Below are 27,424 nucleotides of genomic sequence, written 5' to 3'. Positions count from 1 at the left end.
TCTCCGTGCCCCCTGTGGCTGAAATCCTTTGTTTTCTCTCTTTTTCAGACTGATGGCTCCTACTTTGCTTTTTCCATGTATTTCCAGCCTAACTAAAAGGGTAGGATTATTCCACAAATATTACAGGAAATGCAGAACATACTTGTGAGCTGCCAAGAGAAATGTCAGTGGAAACTCCGCACATCCCAGAGACACAGGAAAGGCAGACCCTGAGGTGACACCGTGCAGATGGAGCTCCCAGCCTGCCCCTGCAGCAGGTGATGCTCCCACCCAGCAGGGTGCTGTGGTGCTTGCCTTTGTTGCCACACCAGGAATGCTGTTGACTTATGCTCAGCCTGCAATCCAGATTCTTTCCTGAGAAACTGTCATCATGCTTTTTCTTCCCCATCCTGTCTCTTTGCAGAAGATTAATCCTACCTCAATCTAGATCCGTGTACTCATCCTTATTGAATTGAACCCTATTTTTTTTTTTTTTTTCTAGACCATTTCTTGGGCTCCATAAACCAAAAATTCATTTCACTGATGGAAGACATCAGATGCCAGTCATTTAATAAATTTTAGTGTCATTTGAAAAAATCTGCAGAGATGTATGTAGTTGTCATCTAATTGAAAACGGCTGGTTGTAATCTTCTGATGGTTAAATATCACACTGGTCCAGTTTTCATTACATTTTTATTTAAAAAACAAAGATGAAGGTATTAACCTAGGAAACACATTATCCTGAAGTGAATGCTGCAGTACATGGAAGTTGAAAAAAGCCAGTATGGAACCAGTGAAACTGGAAGGTCCTGTAACTTGAATCCATTACAACGAATGCAGAAGTAGGACCTGATATGACGTGGCAGAGCTCAGTTTGCAGAACAACCAACCCACGTGCCTGGGAAGTCTGAGCTGGCTCTTGCACTTCGAAGGCACCTGCAAACTGAGCTCAGTCCACTTGCCAAGTGAATTGCAACTAAAGAACAGTTTTCCTTCTGTATGTAAGATTTTTAACACATCAAAAAACCCCTCAAAAGTCCATTTTCCTATCTCCCCATATCTATGAGGGCAGCATTCCTCCAGACAGAAAAATTGAAATTTTCAGTGATTCTTTTCCTGATATACTTTGAAGTTTTATTCACCCAGAGGGACTTTCCTACTTCTCTCAACTAAAATATAATGGCATGTAACAAATTATGCTCTCAAAGGACATCCCATTTTTGTTTCATTAGTGCAATGAAACATTCACTCAATTTTAAAGCAGTTGTCTTGATCTTAGTTGTGATTTATAGCAGATTCTATCCATGTATTCTGTGTAGTATATATTATAAAACACCTAACTAGTTAAATTTGTCTCTGTGGGTTCTGCTGCAAGAAATAAAATACTTTCCCATAAAATTTCACACAGCATCTACTGCACAGCTCTGAAGCACAAGCTTCTGTAAAACTTAAGAGGATTTAAAAAAGGAAAAGCAACAACAAACTGCCTTTTATTAATTCTTCTGTTGTTATATACTGTTTCTTCTTCTCAATGTCCTCTGGCTAGAAAGCCTAAATTTCTCTTTTCCAATTTCTTTAAGTGTGTCTTTCAATCAAACATGATGTAAGACTGAATTATTTGATCAACATTATTTATCCCTCTCTCATTTTTTGGTCTTTTCTCCAACTAGTTATTGGGAGACAATAGGGAAGAAAAAATAGTTACAGAATTACTAAAGAAAGCCAAAAACTGTTAGTTACTAGATAATCAGTCTCTTTTTAAATTAAACTATATAGTTTCTCCTTGCCTATCCAAACTTCTAAAAATATCACAGAATATGCTGAGATGGAAGGGAACCAAAAGGTCAAGTACAACTTCTGGCCCTGCCATCCTGTGCCTGAGAGCATTATCCAAACCCCTCTTGAGCTATCTGGTGCTGTGACCACTTCCCCAGGGAGCCTGTTCCAGTGCCCAGCCACCAACCACCAAGAATGAAGAACCTTTTTCTAAAGAAATACAGCGAAATCCCCCCCAGTTTCTGTACATTAGACCAATGGTGCTGCAGAATACACAGTGCAATGTGAATCCTATCACTGTGTCAGTAGCACCTACAAAACAACAAAGAAATACTTCCTATTTTTAAAATGGTGTAATTGACAGCATTGGCATTATTATTTCATTATAGCAGATTGATTTGGTATTCAGATACAAAATCATTAATCAGGAAGCTTGCAGAGGATTCTGGTTCAGTCCCTTTCTACAGAGAAATTCTTGCTGTAGATTGCATCAATTTGCTTTTAAAACCAAAACTAAATGAAAGTGTGCAGCACAGTTATGACGCTGACATATCCCTGTGCATAATATGAGTGTTACAGCTTTTATAGTCTTCCCATCTCTCGACCAAAGCTCTCCAAATAGCTTAATCCATGAAAAAAGAAAAAATCACAGAGCCTGTTTATTAACCTCTTCTGGCCAGATTATTGTTATTCTTTTGCATTATGGCCTTGGAGATGTATTACTGATAAGGAGGTAAAGCCAACTGCAGCACAGCATGACTCTGCTGAATGGCTGCTGTAGGAAAGTGGAAGTACTTATTTCCAAGACATTTCTGTGATGCTCCCTACTGTTAAAATGTTATCTGACTTTAAAAGATTTTCAGTTCAATTGTAAGCAATAAGTAAACCCAAGCAGTACAGAACCATATACTGAAGAGTTTCACTAGCTGGTCAAACAGGAATTATTCCAAGACACTAATGTTGTATAGGACTGCTTCCTGGTGGCTGAGACCTCTGATTGGCAAAAGACAGTGGACTTTTCAGTCAGCAAGCTAGTTACCCATGGATGTGGCTCAAGGCTGACACACAGATTGACTGGTTCACACTAATTTACTTCACACAGATTCCATTTATCTCCTAGAAGATCCCCTGGCAGCAGCTTATAATGGCATATCCTAGGATGCCTGCCCGCATGAGTTTTTAAAGCGGCAGAGCTTGATGAATCTAAGTCCAGAAAACAGTTCACAGATTGAGGACTAGGTGCAATCAAAAAACATCAAGTAGCACAGCTGGGACTTGCTACCTTGCTTGACTGGTTTGAGCAGCTGAGCATTAACTACGCTTGCTTTCCTGCTGGCAGCCCTGTGTCACTAGGACAAATCGGAGCACTACCCGACAGAGGAGGAGAAAAAGAAAACAGAAAAAAAGGAAAGGAAAGGAAAGGAAAGGAAAGGAAAGGAAAGGAAAGGAAAGGAAAAGGAAAGTAAATGAAGTAAAGGAAATGACCGGAAAGTCACTGATAAAGGAAAGGAAAGGAAAGGAAAGGAAAGGAAAGGAAAGGAAAGGAAAGGAAAATTATTGCATTGCATGGCTACTATGTACAGATGCAGGAATAAGTCATTAGAAGATTTGACCTCTTTTCAACCCTCAAATTATTAAAGTAAATAATGCACTGCTACAAAATAATGCAAGTTTTGAGGCTGGAAATTTGGAAAATTTTCTTTTGGTTATGCTGACAGTTACTAGGAAAAATACCTGAATGAAAATAAAGCTGTTCTCATACTTCCTTATTGAAAACAAAATATATTCAATCTAGTAATTCACATACAATGAAAAATAGTTACCAATATAGTTGACTATTTATTACAGCAATGTGAGCTACATGTCGATGCATTGCCTTGCCCCCATGGAGAAAACAGACTTCAATACATGCAAGTTTGTAAGCAGTATTTATAAAAGGACTGAAAATAAAAGGACTGACAATAAAAGGACTGAAAATACAGTCTTACACTCTAGATCTCCAAACTCAGATAGGTAGAGCCTATTCGAAAAAGTAATGTTTAGAAAGGAAACAAAAATTAATATTATCAGAGAACAACATTTGACAGCAAATGTGTTCTGAGAGATCCAAAGCACATTTAGTGCTTAGAAGGTTAAAGACTCAGCTGTAGCGCTAGTTGATGAAAAAGTAGGATTAAGGCTTTAGTATGAGTCTTGACATGATCATGTTGTCTGCCTGCTGTCTTAAGCTTTGAAAAACAGCTGGGATCATCTTCTTATAAGCTCCAACTCAAAGATGTTTAAGCAGTTCCAAATCCAATTAAACAGAGGTAAATATAAGGAAGGGCCCTACTGAGCCAAATCATCTTATTTTTTTAAATGAAAACCAGCATAATTGCAGGTTACACAACTCCTTAATCTCACTTTAAACCTAACAGACTGCTGCTTTACAGTGCACATGGCAAGTCCAGTTAACCCAAGCATTCTGTATTGGTGTGCTTAATTTTTGATCATTATCCTTTATTATGTTACTTGTAATCCTAAAAGCCTATGATTGTGTCCAGATATTTGGCAAGGATTGTACCTGGACATACAGGGATTCCTCTTCTAAGAGTAATGGATTAATTGGATAGCACTGTATGACTAGGAGATGGTTTGCAGTGAAACTGCTATGCAGTTTTTAATTTGTGAACTCCACTTCCTTCTCCTTCTGCACCCATTTTTTAAAAAAATTGCCTTTTTGGACATTAGCAGTGTTGCTGGAGCCTCTCTATTCTCACCCCTAACGACAACGCATTAGAAATAACACTGCCCTTTAGAGTGGGCTGCTAAAATCCTCTCCATAAAAATTAATGGAAGATATGGAAATTGTATTTTTCACAGGGAATTGCATATTCAGTTTAAAAGTGGCTATCTTATGAACATGACCCAATCAGACTACGATTACTTAAAGGATTAGAACATTCGACCCTTTATTTTCCATTGAGTCAGAAGATTTTTGAGGTGATCATATTGTACCAAGGTATGTATTTTTTTACATTAATACATCTAATACCCTAAAAGCAAAAAACACACATAGGTAATCCTTCTACTTTGTCCTATAAATATGTACAAGGACATTCTCCAAGGATGAAAAGGCAAAATCTCATCAGGGACTACTTCAAATACAAGCTCCTCGTGTTGGTAAGAGCAAGAAGGAAATTTAAATGATCAGGAGCAGACTGTTTGCAGTAGTTGTCTTACATTATGCATGATCCACGGCTGCACAGGATTTAATTAATGATTTCCAGTTACATGGCTAAGATTTGTAGTGAATTGGTGTTCACGGCAGCAAACTAACATCCCACACCACAGTTTTGTATTTTTTCCCAAATACCAGTTACTAGGGTTGCTGTCCCCTTTGTTATTTTGTAGCTAAAAATCAGTTTTGTATATATGGACAATAGTTCTGGGCTTTCCTACAGAAGCATAAGCTTTGACTAACTTCAAGGCAGTTATTCTCCTGATGCAACTTAGAAAAAAATTTGGACTTTGCTATTCTCTAAATTAATAAGCAATATCCATGGCTATGTGTACATATCAGAAAGGTTCTTGTTGAACTATCAGATGATACATAATTATATTGGTAATGAATGTTACCACAAAACAGACGTAGGTTTGGGAAATAGGCTGTATCTCCAGAAAACGAATATGGCACTCCTTCAAATAAATAGCTAAGCAAGAACCTCTGAAGTACTTAATGGGTAAAAGATGACTGCTGCCAAATACTGCACCTTCACCTACACTCAGCCCTATTCTTCAGACCATCAGCAAAACCTACCTGTAAGGGAACAAAAGAGCCTCGAGCCCCCCCTTTGAGACAGGTAATAAAGAGGCAAGACAGACACCACAGGCACTTCCAAGAAGCTGGACACAGACTGACAACTGTTTCTGTGCTCCAGAGACTGTGTGAGACCACATGCGTGAAAAACTAAAAAGCATGGGTCCAAAAAGTGCAGCTGATCTGTCTTGCCAGGTAAGACATTGTACAAGATCATGTTCTTACCGAAGTTAGGGACCATGGTGGGATAAAGAGCAAGGAGTAACACAAGTGTGAGCTTTTCCATGATTTCTTTGATGCATTCAAGTGTCATCAGAGTATGTTGCGAGGCAGACATTATCTAGATGGGGAAGTGGCAGGATATTTTAAAATGTCAAATTCACTGCACTTTGCTTAAATAAGATTGGTCAAATGTAACAGGAGGATGCTTCTCAATGCTGCCAAACTTTAAAGTCTGTAATCAGTTTTGGTATTGCTCACTTTCAGTGTAGGACTCAAGACTCCAGAGGCTTAAGGTTAAAAACCAAAAAACCACAAACCCCGCCCACCCCCCCCCCCAAAAAAAAAAAAAAAAGTTTTCTTCAGGTTCTTTTTTACTTTTTTTTTTTAAGTGTTAGACTTTTTGGATGTTGAGCCTTTATTCCTCAGGAAGATTAATTTGCATATAGCAATAATTGCATACTATCACTTTGCCATATGAACTGGGACTTTTGGGAAAGAAACACACAAGACACCGTAAGATTTACCATAAAATTACGAGGGTTGGTGAAACCTTACATTAGTATTCGTATTACCATAGTATCCAAATCACTGATCAGAATTTGATTTTTCAATAATGTCTGATCATTAATTTCTTGTTAGTTTTGAAAACAAACATTTCAATTGCTTTTTGCATTATGCCTCATCAAAAATATCTGGAATGTATTTATTTAGTTATTCTGAAACTTAAGTTTACTAGAGTGTTGTTTATTTGTGCACATCTATATTCCAATTCACACAGAGAAAAGGTAGGTATACACTGACTATTGGGAAATTACCCAGTCCTCCACAAAAAATTCCATATGGAAGTGGCCTACCAGTCTTCTGCGGATACTTCAAATTGTATTGCTGGAACTCTTCTCTTCTACTGGTTGATTTGTTTCTGTTCCTATTTCATTTCAACTGCCAACTTGTCTGCACATTCAGAGGTGAATCTAAGGACAGTCATATATATTCTTGCTCATGCAAAAGGATAAAAACAAATTTAGTGTTTCAGGATACAAAACTGCCAGTTCAGGAGATCACTGAAGGTTGCACTCCAGCTTGTAAGATGAGTGAAGTGGAAATGCCAAAAGGGCTCCTGCACAAAAAAAGGTACAGCAGGACCTTGACTGCAGATTTCAAAAGCACTGTGCACTGGCTGTAGCATAATTAACGGAAAACACAGCAATCTTGTAAGAGAAATCACAGAATGCTCACTCCCTTCTTCACCTCTGTGTTGACTAGGTGCACTTTTATAAAAAGCACTAGAGCTGCTCTTAATTTAGCACAGTGTAAGTTTGGCCAAGGTGACCAAGATGAAGCAAGCAGCGTAGAAATTCTAATGGATATGTGAAAAGGATAAGAACACATACTGTAAAAGTAGGATGACTTTCCAAAACTACATTCAGAAGAATAGAAGACAAGTTCACTTATAACTGGCACTCAGGCATCTGCTTAATCTTTTCCAAAATAACCCAAGTAAATTCCAAGCTTCAAAACAGAGCTTCAGACTTCTTATTCCAGTGATTTGAGACTGCATAGCTGTAGCACCACAGCGTAACAGCTTTCAACTGTTAATTAAATGCACAGAGCTCACTGAAGCTCACAGGCACCCCAGTCTTTGCACATCCTTCATAACTAATGACAAATGCAGGTGAATCCCCAGCCATAAACTGCTCCTATAACCCAAAGCTTTTTCCAGAGGAGAATAGTCTAGCTCTGGCATGAGAGCTCCACATTTTTACATTGCTACAGAATTGTGGCAGTATGCAAAAAATTACCTACAGTGCATGTGGCCTGTTGGACTACAAGAGCGTGCAAACAGACTACAGCTGTGTAAGGAATTGGTACACAGGGGTATTAACTTACTTAGAGACAATATTTTTCTAGAAAATATGAAAGGCTAAAGAACAGATTCAAATACTACTTACAATGGGAAATAATAAATTCAGTATTAAAAACTTGGGATCACAGCTGTATTTACCATTTATCATTATAAAAAAACCATTTCCCCTATCTACCCAACACTTTCATAGCTGCATACACAGCTGCTACTTCAGGTTCCATTCCCAGGGAATTACAGATTCAGAGCTAAAGTAAAGTGAAAATGTGGTTTAGAAGAACAAATTACTTGATTTATTTTAGCTCATGAAGGCAGCTACAGAGTGCAAATGAATAGGCAGGGCTCACTTTCCTTCTTGGCTTATTTTTTATTCTAACAATTTTACCTTCTAAAGAGATTTTTTAATTGGTTTCTTTGAGACTGCACCCGCTTTTGGATACATATTAATTTTCTTTATTTTGGCTTCTCGGGGAGCTTCACTTAACCCTCAATGAAAAATAGCAGAGGGGTTCTCCTTTATCTTTGTTCACCTGAACTTGTAAAGACAGGTCAATCTCTGCCCAGTTAAATGTTTGTTAAAAGAGGAAGATGAACTTTTTTTTTCATTAATCTGCTAAATACTATTTTCTCTGTGTTTTTCTGCTCACTATTATGTCTGCAAGTATTATTGTTGAGTTGCTTTTCACTTTTAACTAGCAGTGTTACTTTCTTTCATCCAGCAATTGGATGGAATTCTTCACATTTCTTGAACCTAAATTTTTGAACCTTTGAAGCATTTTTATGTCACTATGAAATCTAAATGTGGTCCCTTCTGTACACATATCTCCTGCAAATTATCTTTCATGGACATCCAGCATTCATAATAGGCATAAGGAAGAATGATAAATGCCTTTTTTTACTTTCTAAAGTACACTAAGATATGTGCTAGAGCAAATGTTAAGACAGTGTTCCTCAAACAAATTACTGTGAATATTTATTGCACCATGGGGTTTTTTTTGTTTTAGTTTTTTGTTTGTTTGTTTGCAAGATAAAGGCCAGAGTAGGACCTGGGGTTAACTCGCACATGGCAGCACACGGCCATGTCTTTCGAAGATTCAGAGGGAATACTGAGAACTCTCCACACAACTCATCTGTACTATAAATAGGTTACCTGTTTGGGAGCACAGTGTGTAGGTAGAAGCAAACAAGTATGATATATAAAATTACAGAATACCTGCAAGGTACAGACATTACTTGTGAACAACAGAAACTCTGCACTTCAAACACTCAGAGCTAAATCCTGCATCTCATTAATACAAAATGGCTTTAATTTTCAGTTTAAAACAACCCAACCACAAAAACCTCTTAATGTGCCATCAAGACTGTAATGAGTACAAGACTGCTCTTAGCTAAGGATTTTGTTAAATGGACTACTGCACCATGTTACAACTCTCCCCACAACAAGCAGACTTTCAGCTTACCATAGTTAGAAGAAAACGCTTCATTCCAACCAGATGTTATGCATACCTTGACATCTTACTAGTATACGTATTTTTTCTCTCCTGCTAGAAATACCAAAAGAGAAGAGCTGATAACCTTACTGAATGTTAATTAGTGACAGAGCTGCCTTTACAAAGGTGATTGACTACAGGTATTTGAAACACTAGAAATACAGTATTTACAATTTGAGTATCTACATGAATACAGATGTCAAGGGTTTTTTAATATAATTTTATTACTACTTGTTCATAGCAATTTTCTTCATGTATGTACACAGCATTGGTCATATTTAAGATAGGTACAAATTGTGTTACCTAAAGAATTTATTTTACAGCAGCATTTAAGAAACCATAAATTTATGACAGTATTACTAGAGGAAATCCATTTCCATGAAAGCTGTATATTTGCAATACATTGTTGAAGTGTATATTGCATTAATACTTCACTGTGCTTCTGAACGTTAATATAGGTTATTTGTTTATTACTACGTCAAGGTTATTCATCATATGCAGTGTCAGAAAGCACAAGCTGACATCTCATATTGTCTGCTTCAAGGGCAAGACCAATGTGACCTTTGGCTCCTTCTTTTAAAAAGGATGAAATCATTCCAGAGGGATAATGCTGAACTGCACAGCTCCCTTTAAGAATCAATCTGCCATTTATGGTTTCCAATTTTCCATACTGTAGTATGGCTTGTTAAGATCTCATGGCTAAATTTCTCTTCAAATTTAGTATTCTCAAATTCCCCAAACGTGTTTCTTACTGCAACGTCATTTATGCTTCCTATTTTAATCATCACAGAATTAAAATTTCAGATCATCAGTTCTTTTTAATTTTTCCAGGGTACTTCTAGATTCTGTTTGGACTAAAATTATGCTGGCCAATGACTTCCTAGATCTAGATCAAATTTTTAATCAAAAAAATATTTTGGATTCAATGTTTTTTCATCCCAGATTGTGTTATAATCTCCAAGAAAAAGGCCTTCATATTTATTGACTTTTCTTGCTTTACCATGCTTCTAAGTTCCCCCATATTCAACTGATACAGGTGTGCAACTGAAGGTAGAAGATACAGTTACCTGTGAAAACACATCCAAAACAGAAACAGTTAATAGGTAACTGTGCAAAAAGTATGGGAGTGATAAAAATGAGAGGTCATCTGTTAACTAAGGATCTCTGCCTTCAGCTGCCTCTGTATCACACAAGGGGAAAGCAGATGCACAATCAAATCGTGAGCTAGATGTGAAGCTACGTGTGTTATTTCACAAGGATAACAAGGCACCTCCATGATCTTGAAGCAGACATGTTTGTACAGGCAACTCTTCCAACTTTATCAACCTCAGAGTAAGTACATTTTTGGAGAGAGAGGGATGAGATTCACGTGTACTGGTAATTTTATTATCTGTGCGTGATACTGATTTCACTATAAAATTTGACCAAGGAGAAGGCAGTATTCTTTGACCTAGCTGATAAAAGGTCAGAAAGCAATTTTGAATAATAAATGAGACCTGCTGACCTCATGACCCAAGTCTGGCAGGGTCAGCAGCAGCCCTCTCACCAGATGCTGATGGCAGATATACAAACACAGACAGCTCAACTAATGAGCTTCCCGGATAAAGGTTTTAGATCCAGTGACATTTAAGTGCTATGCAGTATATAAAATAAACTTACAAATAATCTGTGCCATAAAAAATTAAAGTGATATTTACAGTGAGGTGCAATATGACATACTTTGTAATCTTCACTACAATGATTATTTTAGTGCTTCTCCTAGGTGGCCATTAACCAGAAAATATAACACCTGACTAACATTTCCTCTAAGGTCTTTTCACGCTTATATGGTTCCCATTCAGTGGATGTACTCTGAAAAGACAGACTTTGATAGTGCATTTTCTTGGCACCTCATTTAATAAAAGTCAACAAAAATTACTTTTAAGACAAGACTGAATTTATTTTATATAAATTCAAGCCAACATACTTTTTCCAAGTGAGTAAAAGACAAGCTTAGGCTATGCAAGACCAAGAACTATTTTCTTCTCATTGCTTCATGAACATATCCACCCAGAAATTACTTACACAGTACATGGCTCATGAAGAAGAGAAGGAATTGCGCTAGAATTCGTTTTTTCACCTACCTTTTATTTCACTCTGCAAATGTCTTACTCCAATGCAGACATCAGAAACCCTGAGTTTCAACTTCACCCCGGGTGCTGGGTCTGAGTTCCATCTATCATCTCATCCCTCAGGTATATTACTGCTGCTTGTTTTAATTTGTAGGAATATAACTATTTATTTTCTGCATGAATTAGCAGTGTAAGGCCAAATTTCTAAATATAATTTTTGAGATCTGATTTGTAAGGAAAGATAATTGATTCGGTTCTCTTCATCTGCAAATAATGCACCATGAATACCATTAACTACAGGAACCACAAAAACTAACTTCTGTCTTTGTAAAGTCACTATTATTAATTCTATGGAAGATGTCTCTAAGTCACTTACTGAAGTCTAGAGACTACATTAAAAATGCTACAGAAAAGTTATTGTGCTCTATTCAATTCTGTGCTCCTTTTCACAACTAGTTTTAACTTACCCAACAACTGGCATTTAAGAACTCAGGAAAATTCAAATATTTGCTGGAGACAGAAGAAAAAATACTGTCTCATTTCACTGACGGGGAATCTGAGACACTAGGTTACATAAAGAATATTTTCTTTTAAACTTTCTAAAGTTTCAGTCTTTCAATTTAATTGCATTCCTGCATGTTCTTGAATTGTGGAAAAGGATAAAGAATAATCAGTTGATTTAATTTTGTCAAACCATATGTATACTTCTACAATATTATTTCCCATTTATCTCCTCTTTAAGCTAACCAGCTTTTAAAATTACATTTATATTGTTAATTTTTCTTGCCTATCTCTAAGGTGTCCTCTATTTAGGCCATAGCTTTTCAGAGTCAGTAAAAAAGAACATGACCTCTCCAAAAAGCCTCCCAATCAATGTACATAATAAATTTGTAGTATTTGCAGTGTTATTTACATTCTTCTTATATCTCCACAGTACATCAGCTCTTCAGACTGCTACTGTACAACTTTTGACTGAAATGTTACCCCTGACATTTATAGATGGAATTTACCTACCCAGTGGTGACTGGCATACCACTAGGGAGAGAGCATCTGTATCCTTCTGATCCAGGGGCTGCCAGGAGCCATTTAGATCTTTTTAATCAGTGCTGATTAAGGCAAGTCAGATGACTACCCTCAAATTTATCACTGCCTCCAAAGACCTTGTAGCCGCCAGTAGCTTGGGTTGTCTTGGCCACTCGCCTTCCTTCTGCACTTGTAGGACTTTGCAAGGGGAATTACACACTGTCTCTACATAATCTATCCCCATTTTTCACTGAGTCAAGTGTGTGCCCAGAATACAATTTTGGGACTTCAGTACTGTGTGTAGATATCAATTAAACTCATTGTTAGTGAACTCAGCTTCTAAATCTTAGTGCATTCATTTAGGGAACCACTAACAGTAACCAGAACCAGCTCCTGCACTCCCAGCTTGCATGCCAATTGAAATAGAATTTGATTATAAATAGATTAAATTCTAAAAGTTGGTCAAAAATCTGCCTGTAGCTTTATCTCATGTATTTAAAAAAGCAATAGCTTCCACTATCAAGAAAGATTTTCTCACTGCATCCAGTGCATCAGTAAAACGGACTCTCTTGATGCTTTGATTCCTGTGTTGCCACTTAGACAATTACGTGTATTGTTGTAAGTCTGCTAGATTTCCTTAAAAACATTACATTCAATCTGCCTTAAAATGGCCTTGCCATTTTATAGCTGTGAGAGTACAAGAAATTTTGGCAATCATGAGTTGTTCACAGTAGCTTCATACCCATTTTCCCCCAACACGACCCCACAAAGCTGTGCACCAGCAGAAGCTTCTGCCTAGCAGATTAAATTTTCAACATAAATCAGCTGGACTTATGTTAATTATTTACTGGTGAGACAGCATGAAGCAGGACAGCGCAATCTGGAATCAGATTCAGGGTTTGGAGATACATCTCTTAATGAACACCTGAAAATGCTCTGATTGAAGAGAGACAGGACTCATGAGATCCACCCAGTAGGATCACCTATGAGCAGAAATTCCATTTAGCTTTGCTCAGCAGGAGAAAACAAATGCAAATGACAGAGCGGATCTCACCATACGCTTGCAAGGATATATCCATGGAAAGGAGAATCAGAAAAATTACTGTACCCAGCTGGTACTGTAACAAAAAGAAACAAATCTCCTACAGAAAATCCTCCTAGATAGGTACTACACACTAAAATTGTTAAACAAATCTAGCTGTGTTTTGATGTATCCTCTGCCCCTGCACCATTGTAGTGACAGCTAATGCATCGTGGGCGGCTCTTTTCCACTGTTTGTCCTGTTTTTTCACACAATACAACACCACCGTCCCATTTCATTTTTTATTCTGCACATTTATGCTGTGGCTAAATCCACTAAAGGATCCATTTTACCTCTGTACTCTAAATGAAGAATGTGTAAATTAGTACTGTTCACTAAAAATCAACATTCTTTTCGGAGTGTACAATATTTATTCTTCTTAACCTGGAATAGCGTATTCCCAAAAGCAATTAACACACCTTATGCTCTTTTCTTTCTTCCTCCTAAAATCACTACAATTAGAAATACAAGAAATTAGATCTTCATCTTGATATGTTTTGTCCAAATACAGACCAAAAATCAAAGCAACAGTTGCCAGCTTTCTAGTAAAATTATGCTTGATAAGAGCCACGTTCATATATTCCAGTTTCTGCTACCAATGGCTTTTATTTTCTTTTAAGTAAATACATGTGCCACTTTTCCTGGAAAAGACTGTGTTATTCTGATTCTGAATGTGTACTACAGTTTTGCAACTTGAATGAACTAATCAGCTGTGAGTTTTCTAAGTAGACCTTGCACATTATCACAGTAATAAACATACTGAAATATATATATATATATATTTTTTTAAATTTCAAAGAAATGGTTTCTCTGCCTATAAGCTCCAAGATGTCTAACAGCCCAAAACATAAAGCTTTTTACTTGCACTCTTGTTTAGGACCTTAATTACTATGACAGATTTTACAAGTGTTTTGTCATAAGTCATCGTATTTTCTCAATCCTTAAAAAACTGCACTTAATTTCAGTCTTCTCTTTTGAATTTCACTTAGGACTGGCTCCCAAATCAGAGGCAAGGAAACACTGGTCTTCATACACACCTCTCTAAGAGTATTTGAGATTCTTCTTGTTCGTAGAGATTCCCTTCACTTTTATTCTTTATACTAGGCAGCTTATTCACTTTGTAAAAATCTAGGTTTTTTGTACGTAGGGCAGCTTTCAAATGTTACCATTGCCATCAGATAATAGAAAAAAAAAAAAGATAATCAGAGCCTCTGGAATAATAATGGGTAAAAAAAAATGTTTTGGATGAAAACAATTAGTTACAAGCACTACGAGTTGAAATTCAGTTCAGCGTTAAAGAGACAGTTTAGAAGCACATGGTACATTTATCACAGCTCCACAGACAAGTTATTGAGCTGTCTGTGAAAAACAGAGCCAAACAGGAAAGCTTTCAGCAGAAAGCAGTGGTTGAGGTCCTTGATTGATAGAGTTAGATGATGCAAAGCTGTCTGATGGCCTTTCTGCAAAATAAAGTGAAGGAACTCAAGGTCTTTCATGACGATCTCTGACCACAGATGAACAGCTACTTTATTACAGTGCAGATTGAGGTTGCACCTTAGTCCATATTCTGCCACTTTTGGATGCACACGGTTAACTTTACCAACAATCCACTGTGTTTAACATAAGTGTCTGCCATCTTTATACGATTTTAAAAGGGCAGCAGATTGCAGTAGTTAAAAGCTTAACCTCTTTTCTGTTTAACTGCGGTGACTGAAAAAATATAATCAGTTTTATCACATGGTTCTTATTGCAGTGATAGGGCTGATTGTTCAGGGAGAAGTGCCTCATTTAAAAGATACAGCAAAATACCTGCTATGTGTAGGAGCCAAAATCTACTTGGGCTGCCTCCCTCATACACAAACTAATTTACTTTGTCCAAAAAGTAAATCCTATATTCCTAATGACTTGGGGGTGGTTCCATTCTTCACTGATGTGATGCTACAGAATACACCTGTAAAATACATCTTTGCAAAGCCTGAGGATGATTATAGCACATTTACTGTTAGCAGAAATTGAATATTTATCTCCTAGTTAAAGATATTTAACAAACATTATTTTTTTAATGGAAAGATACTGCACTACCTGACCAACATAAAGTACTTGTAGCCACCTAAGTAATCCTGACTTGGGAGGCACAATTGAGGCAAGAGCAGTGACTTCTCTTCACAGCACCAGTTGGGGATATTTTGTCTGGGGTTCTCACAGCTGCATGTGATTCACACTGGCTGAGGCTGTACTGCATCTTTCATTTGAAAGTCCAACTTGGAGCCAAATACTATGATCCAGTCCCCTCTACACTTCTACACATTGACACACTTCTGATTTTAGAAAAACAAAAAATTCCACAAAGAATTTTTCAGGGTACTTGACTTCGACTCGGCCATATTTTAGCAAAGTTCCTATTAGCATAACTGGCTAATGGAATTGCTAAAGCAACTCTCCAGAAGTTACTTTCATTCACTCTCTTGAACCATCCTTTGAAGAAAAATATATTTTCAGGTATTTAAAGCACTTTTTCCTTAATTATAGGTCTCTCCCTCATCTACAAGGGCAAAGAAAGTAGTGCCCTGGACTAAACCATGGCTGTAGGCTTCTTCCAAATGAACTATTCCAGTCTACTGCATTTTATATTTGAAATGCTTCAATTCATCTTCACATTCATTTGTAGGTTTCACTCTAGGTTACTCTCTCAGCTCTAGTGCTCCACTGTGAGTGTCTTTAGAGCAGAACAAGTAACAGTAAAGCAGTAAACATCTCTCCCCAGGAAGTGTCTCAGTAACCAACCAAAGTGTCATTGACTGCAAAAACCTCAGTTTTAAGAAGGACAGGTTCATGTATTCAGACACTGTCTACAGGAATTTTTCCATTTTCTAACATTTTCTGTTCTGCAGTGATGAGTCTTGCTAATACCAACACATCTACTCTCCACGTCTTTGACAGCCTTGGTTATAAGTCAGTGTTAATCACTATCCCCAAACTCTTTTCCTCAGAATAGCTTTTTTTCTTTCCATTACCTTAGTGTAATATTTACTTTAGAGGCTGCTGCCTAAATTGTCTGGTTATGGAATTCAGTGTGCCATCTATCAAAGGACTGACAAGAGGAAGCCTGCCCTGAAATTCTGACTTTTGAATTCACTGCCTAGCTCCTTTTTCATGGTTGAAACAGCACACAGATACTATGACCGATGTACCCAGCTTTCAACTCCGTTATTTTACCATTTTTACAATAACATACACCAGTAGTAGTTTTAAACTGTAGCATTTTAAACACCTGACTTGATATTATTTGGTTGGATCTATTCTGGCACAAATGCAGCAAGTCTTGCACAACTTCTATGCAAAGTAAGATTTAGAGTATTTTCTAGGCTTTTCCTTCTGTATCATATAAAAGACTCCTCAGCACATTACCACTTCATAAAAAGGAAGAGGCTCTCAATTTCCTGGGTTTGATACTGGTCGAACAGAGTTGAAGAAAATAAAAATAACACTGAGTGCTGTCAGTAGAGACAGGCACTGGGAAATAAAAAAAGATTTCAGCCTTAAACTTAGAACTGATATAATGTGTTTCTAAACACAAAACTGCAAACAGATTCTAAAGCATTTATTGTTATTTCAAAGCAGTCTTTCTCTCTGATTAACATTAGGAACACTATGTTTTGGCATACTAGAGGCTGAACTATGAAAAGGATTGCTTTATTATACCTTGGTTGCGTAAGTTCAATCTTGAAATAAAAAAAAAAAAAAACACTTTAAGAACAAAACACCATGTCTGGTTCATATAAATAAAGGTGTTTTAAAAACATGTATTGACTTTCCCACGTTATTAAGCTTTTTAGATGAATCCAGTTGTTAAATGGTTGTTCTAGTAACTGGCCTGTCATCTGGAAATGTTCTTAGATTGTTTTTTTGACACAATGTCCCTGCAGAAAGTTGGGCAGTGTGACACAGAGAGCACAGGTTTGCCTATCACACTGATTACTTGATGTAATAGTAAGCAAGCTTAAGTGAACTGTGTGTCTTCAATCTTTCCAATCACTTAGGGATGGGCACCAGAGGATACCATCCATCATCCATGGCCTGAAACATATGGTGCATCAGCAATCTTAGGCTGACCTAAATGATAGTAAAAGCTGCTATGCTGTTCACAATAAGGAATTGTTGTCCACTGAATTACAGGATTGTGATTAGATTGCTAACATGGCCAACTTGATGTATAAGTGAAGTGTCCAGGAAAGATATTCCCTAGGATCCTTTGAAGATTAATTTATACCCTTGAAATGTGCACCAATCACAGAATGAAAAAAATATGTCAAGGTATTTTTCTTGTGAACAAAAAAAGCATTGCAGTGGTAACAGCTATTAATTTATTTTTGGCAGTTTTAGCCAACAGAATTCAATAAACAAGGTTCCTAAAGGTTTTTGTTTTGTTGCAAGGTTTTTTCTGCTTCACTCCTAAAAGCACTGAGTTCTACAACAATATCTTTTAAAATGCAGACAGTTCCCCCTGACATTCTGTTTTAAAATCTCAAAGATTTGTAAGTATTAACAGAGGCAGCAAGACTAAAAATTCTTCATTTTGTATTATTGTATTACTATGTAATGGACATAAACATATCCTGCAATCTTATCTATTTTTAAGATAAAAAACATACACATCTGACCACTGATCCCAAAATTATCAATTTTGCCTCTCCATAAATTAGATTATGCTTGTCATGTTACCCATTCATCAATTTAGGAAAAATCAACCACATCACAGAGCTAAGGCTTCAACTGCAATATCAACTTTGGTGTGACTCAGGGCAGGGGGCAGCAAGGAAAGGGGGAGTTATTATTCCAGAGTAGCTCAATCCCTCCAATCCTCTTTAGGTAGTAAAACACAAATAGTGAAAAGCACATTTGAGGAAGCACAGGCAAAGCATGAAAAAGAAAAATATCTTAAAATAATCTGCATTAGGACATAACCAAAAACCAGCATACATTTGTGTTGACCACGCAAGACCATTCAAAAACCAGCTTACTCCAGGCTGAGGGAAATTACTCCCTCATAAGACATGGAACTTTAAGGAAAGTGTTTTGCAAATACGGCTTCTATATGCAATTATCATGAGAAGACTGGAAACAACGGTCTTCTATGCCCTATCTGCCACTCTATTTTTCTTTTGTGACTTGCTTAGATTTTCCTGGAACATGTGAGGCAGATGTGCCTACTGTGTGTGTTAGCTCAGACCTTCTGCTGGTGCTTTTAGCTGCTTCATTTCTAGTGCGCTTGTCACCAGCCTAAGTCCTTAACCACATACAAGCCCTATTTTAAAAACATTTCTAACCATGCAACTAAACCATTAAATTTCATTATATAAAACCATAGGTTTAAACTCATGGAATTTTGTTGTTTTTTTTCTTTAACTCTTCCCCAATATAATCTGCTGACAGAAAGGTAATTCATATAATAAACTATGTATCACATCTTGACCCAGATAACAATCTATCAAATTCACTAGTGAAAAGGGCTCCTATTGGACCTTTTGAGGGACATACTAATTAAATATTAAATTCTTTCCTGTGCATTCAGAATGGCCTTGATCTGCTAAAAATATCTGAGACACACCTAGTAGAATGATCTGCCTAAGCTATCAAAATGCTACTTTTCACTGAAAACACAAGCCAGGACCAGTGTCTGCTTAACTTATATTAAAAACAGATTGTCTTTTCAGTCAAGACAAAAACTTATGCTTATTTCCAGCATTAAACTTGACAGTTTGGTGAGATGCAAAACCCTGACAGCACTTCATGTCCAAAAGAAACAAAAAAATTAGCATTAGCACATTATTAGTACATTAAATTGAGCTTTTATGTTTTAGTTATGTCAGATAGGTTTTGCTTTTCTCTTTCTACACTTTTGAAGCAAAAAGGAAAGGAAAAAGGAAATGCAAAACCTATTCAGATAAAAGGGTGGTACAGAGAAAAGAATACACAGACAAGCTACTAATTATTCTACAGGAAATACTTCCTGGATTCAGGTTCCTACTTCACCCTCTTCACTAGGCTATCTGAGCATCTCCTAGTAGTGCAGTAGGTGATGTGACTAACATCCATCATATGAGAGCAACACAGGCACCTGGTCTTTAGGGAATTAGTGATACATATCTTAAGTGTGATATAAGTTGGATTTTTCCAAGAGTAGGGAGATAAAATTCTTCTGCTGAAACACTTGGAATTTGACAAAAAATTTCCTCAGATACACCAGAAAAGTTTCTGTATTCTTTAACATTTGAATAGTTACTAGCAATGCAATTGAAACACTAAAACACGATGCTGAAGCAAGATAGGATACTTGGTGGACATAACTTTGCTTCTTAAAATAAAGCATATAGTGTAACATTAAATATGAACCAGTCTTGAGGGAATCCTGAACAACTTAAATTTCAGAATCTGGGAGTCATTGTGTGCTGACTGGTTCTGTGCACCATGCAAATATGAAATACTATTTCTATTAACAATGCTCGTTTGCTTTGAAACAACACTGGGTTTACTTTTATATAACAGACATAGAATTCTGTACACAAGACATGAAATACAAATAGATACGTTAAGCCTTCTAAAAATGTGTACAGGGACAGAAGGGTGCCCAGAGATGAACACATTGTCCATCCTGAAATTTAAGAGTTCTGCTAAGATACATTCTAATGGTGACGGATATATATGTACCTTCAACCGGTTCAATATTTTCTTGATAAGTTTGGTAGGCAAGAAAAGCTTCTTTTGAGCTATTTCCATTTTTTGTTTGCTGAGACAGATGCCCCAATCTCATTATTAGAGACAAGCACTGCTCAGTTGTGCTAATCTGCTGTGTGTTGGCTAGGACTCTCTACTTCCATACTAATAATGACTTGCATAAATAAAGCAGTTTTACTTTTCAGCGTGTTTTTCACAAAACACATAATGAAAAATTTCCATCTTACTGAAACTATTAGGAGCAGCTTGAAGTAATTTCTCTCTTTCTGCAAGGTTCTTTTAAACAAGCAAAACTATTACAACATTTAACTCATCTTACTGCCAGATATTAGTAATACTGTTGGTTCAATATTTGCATGATCCTAATTTTACAATTTCCTTCCAAATAAGGTAGGCAAGTCTGTTATTCTGGAATTCAAGGACAGAAACATTTCAAATATATATAGTTATAGACAAGGTACAGGAACTCATTCTGTATTTACTAAAAGTTAAAAATAAAAAGATGTAAAATTCTAAGGTACCTCACTTCATATATCATTAAGAAGAATCCCTTCAGTATATCATATTCCAATTACATGACAGAAAACCAATCAAAGCATAGAAAAAGTTTTAACTGCACACTGCAGATTGTTCTGCCTTCCCTACAGCTCAGTATGAGCCATAGGTAACTGCAGTCAAAATGTCTCAGCAAGATTTTATTCCCCATGATAAGGAAAATTCAGGCAACAGAGCCTGAAGAAAATATTGCCAAATTCTTACAGGCATTTTTCAAGAACGGCAGTAATATAATCATATAACTTGGAGAAGAGTACTTCTGCCTGGGGATCATCCCTTTATCCATGCTGCTCTGAACCACTCCTTTCTCAGAAAGGCATCCAGCTTTACAGTCTTTCTAGGGGAGAACTTAAATAAGTCTTTCCTGCCCTTTGTGTACCCATAGTATTGTACATGAATGTCAAGCAGCAAAGAAATTAATAAAAATAGTATTAGGAGTTGGGAGATTACAAAACATCAATACAGCACATTAAAACTCTAGAAGGTGTCTTATAAATATGAACAAGGTAATTCTGATACTGTGTTACCTACGGGTGTTAGCACAGAGCTCAGTTTCAGTATTAATTATGGACCATACGCAGCAGTACTTTTTCCCCCATCTGAGCCTGCCTCTCATAACAGACCCCTCTAAAAAATCTCAAGCTTTGCAAGAACCATTTGCACAAAAAATTCTAGGGGAAGTGCTGGAATTTAAGTACTCTATTTTTGCTATTTTGTTCACAAGATTTTACAGAAGCTGGGTGAGCAAAAAAAGACAGAGACACAGGGAAACATCACTAAGGCCTATGTGTTCCTTAACAGTGTAGCCAACAAAGAGGACAGAAGTCTTAGCAGTTGTAGATTATTACCAAGTTAAAATAGTAGAAGGACAAACTTCAAAATATAATTTAACCAAGGTAAAAACCATAAGACTCTCTTCTGTCTTTGTGAATAAAATTAACACTATGTTATACAGACACAAATTTATTAAAAAGAAGAGAATGACACACAAGAAATTAAAACATTACTTTGTAAATTATACACTTATTTCTTATGGTATGTTCACATGTCTTCAGTTCTAAGGGTTTATTTGACCCATGGCTCTGTGTACTAAATCAGTCCTAAGAAATCCAGGGCTCCTGGAACTAAACTGTAAGGATTAAAGTTTATATACTATTAGCAAGTCTGAACATTTGTTCAACTAAGAGCAACAATATAGGCAAGGAGACATTCAGACTAAGGAAACAAGATGTGATAAGGAGTGGCTCCTTAACAAAAACCCCAAAACTACACAAACCCAAAATCCAACTAAAGAACAAAAACAAACCGAAAGCAACCAGTAGAAGATAGTCTTAGAGAAGACCAAGTAAGTAGCAGGGAATATTTTCAGTTTCTTCACTCATTATTTTGAAGCCCCAGTTCAGAACCAGTTGTGAAATCTTTCTAAGTTTAGTGTTGTACTTTGCCTCAGCAAATGAGATTCTAAATAAACAGAAGAGACTGAAAATGAACCAATGATAATTTTTTGCCTGTATTAACAGCTCCTCTCCTCCCAAAGTATTTACCTTTAAAGATTTAAATAGAGCATTAGAGAGTCTTTGCATTCAGTAAACACTGAAAGAAGCACACAGAAACCAAAACTGACTAAAGTTTATTATGCATTTGAATTTAGAATATATGTGAGCCTCATGCCTCCTTGACCAGTGAATCCTAGCTTTCCTAATGTTTTGTAGGAGTCTGAGATGGCGCCTTTAGAATTTGATTTTGTGTAAAAATACTCACCAAATCTGATTTCTGCTACATTAAGGAGCCCTCTGGTAAAATATGATGCATGGAATGAAATAAGCTGTAGTTCTAGAATGAGTCTTTAAGCTTACTTCCTTTAGTACTTGACCACTAATATTAAAGACTACTGGATCAAACTACAGTTTTAATTGGATATGTAGGACATGATACAGTAGTATAGTTAAACTGCAAGTTAGATGCTAAAATATAGCATTGATTTGTATTCTTTTACTGGAAATATTTGTAATATGAAACTAAGATACAATAAACTCATTTTTAATGCATATTCTGTACAGAGGAAAGCTACTGCTGTCACCAGGTTATGCTCAAAGTCCATTCATCAAATAAATGTTAGATTAATTGGTTTGCTGTTTCTCAGTCTAAAATGAGATTACAGATTAATCTGATTCTCATTAATAGTGATGAAATGTTGATTATACAATTCTTACACTCCTTATTGCTTGCTAAAGCACACACACAAAACTGGCCCACCTCATAATTTTTTTAAATAGCCTGATGTCTAATAATTTAATGAATTGTTCCATATAGGAACTTGCCCAAGAGCACAAAATATCAGTTCCACCTAAAAACTTTGTTTTATTGGATGAAATGTTCATTCTAACAAGATGACCAGACTGGATAGAGAAAAGAGATTTCATTTTGGAAATAATTTTTAACATTCTTATTTCTTGGTAGATAGAGAAAGTCAAAGAAAGGAATGTAAACAAATAAAACAGGCTGGAAGAAATCCATGAGCTTTCATTTTCTGGTTCTTTCATTTTCTGGTTTCTAGGATTCCAATGTATTTTGCCTGGAAATCTTTTTGCAGATTGTGTTTGATTACTGGATTCGTGCTGGATATGGAACCCAGCCCCAGCAGGCAAGCAGTTCAGATTGACCATGTTACATACATCACCAGCCCAAACCCAACCTTGAAACACAGTAAGGGTGATGTAAGGCCACTAGGACAGATGTACATTTATCCGAAAGCAAAGTGTCAGACCAGAAACGGATTCCTCGGATTCTGTTGGAGTTTTCTGGGCATTTAGTATCTCACCAGAACACAAATGATATATGAATATGTTTATAGCAAAAAAGTGTCAATGCATTTACACCCCTAAAAGTTACTTCCCCAGCAGTCAGACAACAGAAATTTTCATTAAAATCTTGTGTAACCTTTGTTGGTATCAGTGATCCAAATTGGCTAATGCTCCAAGTCAGGATCATCTTATATAATCTTTGATTAAATACAGTCAGAATGTATATCTGGACTAATAAAAAAAGGCAAAAGTTGTAACAAGATGACAATGTGAAAGTATGTATCAGAGACAGAACAACCCTTCTCTTCGGCTGCACTTCCTCGACAAAACCGTCAGACTTAGCAAGCAGGCAAAGAGTTTCATTTGCTATATAGAAAGACACACATGGAATTACTTCCTCAGAGCTGACATTAAAAAAGTCATCTGCAACTGGACAGATTTCTGAAACCCTGACAATGGAAGTGTTTATAGCCCTGTGCTGCAGGTCACTATTCCTCTCTAGAGAACAGGAGCAGTTAGATCCCGCCTTTCATTGATTTACCATTACTGAACGGATTCCTCATTTTAACAAAACATATTGTTATATTCTAGATAAGTCTTCGACAATTCTTTACGCTAACCTATGGAATTCAATTGCCACCATTAATTTCACTCTGGTATTTATCAGCAGAAGCTTTTTTCCTGCAAGAAGCAATTTATTTAATTGAATAGTTTAAAGGGCTCCAAAACCACATACAAAAGATGAGGTTATAGCTAATAGCTTTCAAATATACTTAAAAGCTTGAATCATTAGCAATTGCTTAAATTAGGAATTTTTAAGAGCAAGACAGAATTTATTACAAACTAGTCTTAGTGTTGTGATTATTCACATTTCATTTTTTCACAAATACAGGAGGCAGTTAAAATATTATGCTATATTTAGGAATAAAGCCTGCATTTTGCTGTCCTTCCACTTTTCCAGTTTCTGGCATTCCTGGAATATCACATGCATCATTTCCTCAATTTATTATCTGAGTATTAAGTTCTTACATACATTTATCCCCACAATTTTCTGAAAAGGTAAATAAATCCAGTTCCTCACATTTTAGAAAAACAGAGGCATGCAGTTCCAGAACTGGAATGCTGTAATGCTGTTCCAGATAAGAAATTTTTTGCTCCCTATGCATTAGAAGAAACAGGCATCAAAGGATGGTACATGGGAAACTGCTTCAGTGCAGTAGCTATTGGAAGATTGCAGTCCTACACACGAAATGCACCTGGAGGTGAGAAAATCTCATTTTTAGCTCTTAACCATGCAATTATTTAGATATTTCCATGAAAAAAGAAAAAATTTCTGTAGATGGCTCATTGCTGAATGCCCTAAGAATAAGCAATGAGTTACCACTGAGAAAGACTCAGGTTCAGATCTACTCCAGAAGGGAATATCCAATTTCTCTGTGTCCAACCAGTAGGCTAGGGAATGACAGTGGTATTATCCCCACACCTCCTCTGATCAAAGAAGTTCTGCACGTGACTGGGTATGGATTAGGAATGTATACCATAAGATCAAACACTACAAATGAAAAATGAATTTCAGCATAGTTCCTCTTAGCTTTATGCTAAGTGGATATAAAAGTGGATAAACAAATTTTGAAGACCTGAAAATCACTGCCGCTGACTCACATGAGAGTGGAAAACAAGACCATACTGACAACCTGTTAAATGGTACTATTAACCTGAGATTATTGGTGTGTAGAAAAAGGCAAGAAGTCCAATATACTTCTTCAGAATTATGATGAATGTCAAAAAAATTAGAGAAAACCTAATTTTTCTACTACTACTACAAAGCTACTTTGAAGAACTGAAGAAAATCCTACAGAAATCAATAGTAAGATTGCTATCAATATGCTTGGAACAGGTCCAAAATTATTATCTCTGACATTAACATAAAGAAATTGCAGCTGTTTGCATTTATATTTCCTTTTAGCAACAACGGAAGAATGTACTAGGACAGAACAGAGTTAACCCTTTCTCTGGCATACTTGACACGCACAGTTTGGGGTTTTTAAAAATTCCTTATCTTGGTTTCTAGAAAAATATGAGTTTGGTGACTTGGGTTTTTCTTTTGGTTTTGTTATGGTTTTCATTTATTTAGGGTTTTTTATTTAAATAAGAAATTCTGTCTGTATGGAACCACAGAAAAATATGGCATTTTAAGCTACCCATCAAATGAAGCTGTTGTCTACATCTGATCACCCTTAACCATGAAGTAAGGATTCAGGGGCTTCAAAGGAGTAAAGGACCTTTCTGACAAAAATACCCCAACAAAACAACATTATATAATATACTATAAACTTTAAAGATTAAAACTGAATGGCAAATTCTAAAAGTTTGTCCTTTAAAAAAACCCCCAAACTTCTATTCACTTCAGTGGAAATTTGTTGAGTAGATTAAACATCTCTAGATCTAATCTATTAATTCCAATTAAAGAAAAATGCAATACAATGCAATGATGATGGCAGCCAAGGTTCAGATTCTTTTACTTTAGATCAGAGGGCACAAAGCCAGTCATGAACTATAACTTAAAGACTTGAAACATTATTTGACCTTTACCTTGATATTGCACAAGATGCCAACTACCATACAACCCATAAATACAGAGTATTTAATAAAATATGACATATGTATCAGAAGAATTACTAAATCCAGATAATTACTTGTCTTAATAATTACTCTGATTGTGGATTTATTTCTGCATGGGGTTTTGATAATTTCTTCATATCATTATAAGACAAATAGTTACACTCTTTCATACACTAGAAATCACAAAAAGACTTGTCCAATTCCCTATGAACTCATCAAGTTTTACCACACATATGACAAAACCATACAAGTCAAAACAAGAATACTTCTGCTATTTACATACTGTGATAAATAATGCAACAAACATGACTGGAAATGAGAAGAAAAAGAAATCTAATATAATATTAAATAAAATGAAAAATCTGTTTTCCAATCATTCTGTATGTTTTCTGCCTCTTTCAGATGACATTAAATTCTGAATATGTAAAAAAATCCACTCTTCTTTACGGCATGTATTTATGTGGTTCAGATCACAGAGTATGAAATAGTCATAGCCAGTAGAAATGCTTACGCATGTTCTCCTAGCAAAGCAATTTTCTAGTTGTTTTTTTAACAACCATCAAATAATTAGGTTAAGAACAAAATGACAATAAAAACTATCTGTCTACATAAAAACAAATCTCCCTTTCAAAGAGTGGAAGTGGGTCCCCTGAATTCACAACTTGTTTAAGACTTAATCAGAATGAAACATCAATTGACTACTAGAATCATACCAGCACTTTTTATCCAACAGAAGTGGCTTTTTTCATCTAGCATAGAAAGTTTTGAAATAAACCCAAAGATCTAAACACATCTGGAGTTTGGAGACATCAGCATTTGCAACTTTCAGTTAGTTCCATTTTAGCTGTAAATATCTGTCAAAATACTTCATGGAAATACACGCTGAAAATTCAGGAAATTGGAAATTAAGTCCATACATGAACTTTACAGCTGGGGCTGCTTTAGTTACAAAGCACCTTGAGCCAAACCACAAACAAAATGACTCGAAAGTCTTCAATGTAAGCAAAGTATAAACCCATTTATGACAATCATTGAAAGTGCTTTGCATTTCAAAATTATAGAGACACCTCTTTGTATTGTGGCCCAAAGCAAGTATCACTGATCATTTTTAGTATGCTGGAATGAGGATATTGGTAACAAATTTTCATGTCAGACACACACACACTCAATGAGATAATAAATTAGTTTCCCAAGTGAAGGCTCACTAATAAGATTGGACCTAAAATTTAGGTCACTTAATTTTAAGACTCAGCTAATGGGCTAAAAAAAAAAAAAAAAAAAAAGAGCATAACTTCATAACATAAATTCACATTCCATCTTTTTTACCATAAACATTAGCACCATTGTAAAGTTGCAAAGAATAAGC

At 36.2% G+C, this 27,424-nt stretch overlaps 1 protein-coding gene across 3 annotated transcripts in view; it reads right to left on the bottom strand.

Annotated features, from left to right (window-relative positions):
- The window catches only part of WDR72 (WD repeat domain 72), a 100,425-nt gene that overhangs the window by 10,943 nt on the left and 62,058 nt on the right, over positions 1 to 27,424 (bottom strand). The window contains exon 19 of one of the 3 annotated variants that reach the window (XM_040077268.2): positions 9,116 to 9,181. The exons of 1 other annotated variant lie outside the window; for it this stretch is intronic. In XM_040077268.2, the coding sequence (XP_039933202.1) occupies positions 9,156 to 9,181 (26 nt within the window). In that variant the 3' untranslated portion in view covers positions 9,116 to 9,155. Of the gene's footprint in view, positions 1 to 9,115; positions 9,182 to 9,580; positions 10,195 to 27,424 lie in introns of those variants that run through there. One more of the 3 variants, XM_040077267.2, reaches the window with a different exon arrangement.

The sequence above is a fragment of the Hirundo rustica genome, chromosome 13 (assembly GCF_015227805.2).
Source record: "Hirundo rustica isolate bHirRus1 chromosome 13, bHirRus1.pri.v3, whole genome shotgun sequence".
Lineage (NCBI taxonomy): Eukaryota > Metazoa > Chordata > Aves > Passeriformes > Hirundinidae > Hirundo > Hirundo rustica.
This window is presented reverse-complemented; position numbering and strand designations above follow the sequence as displayed.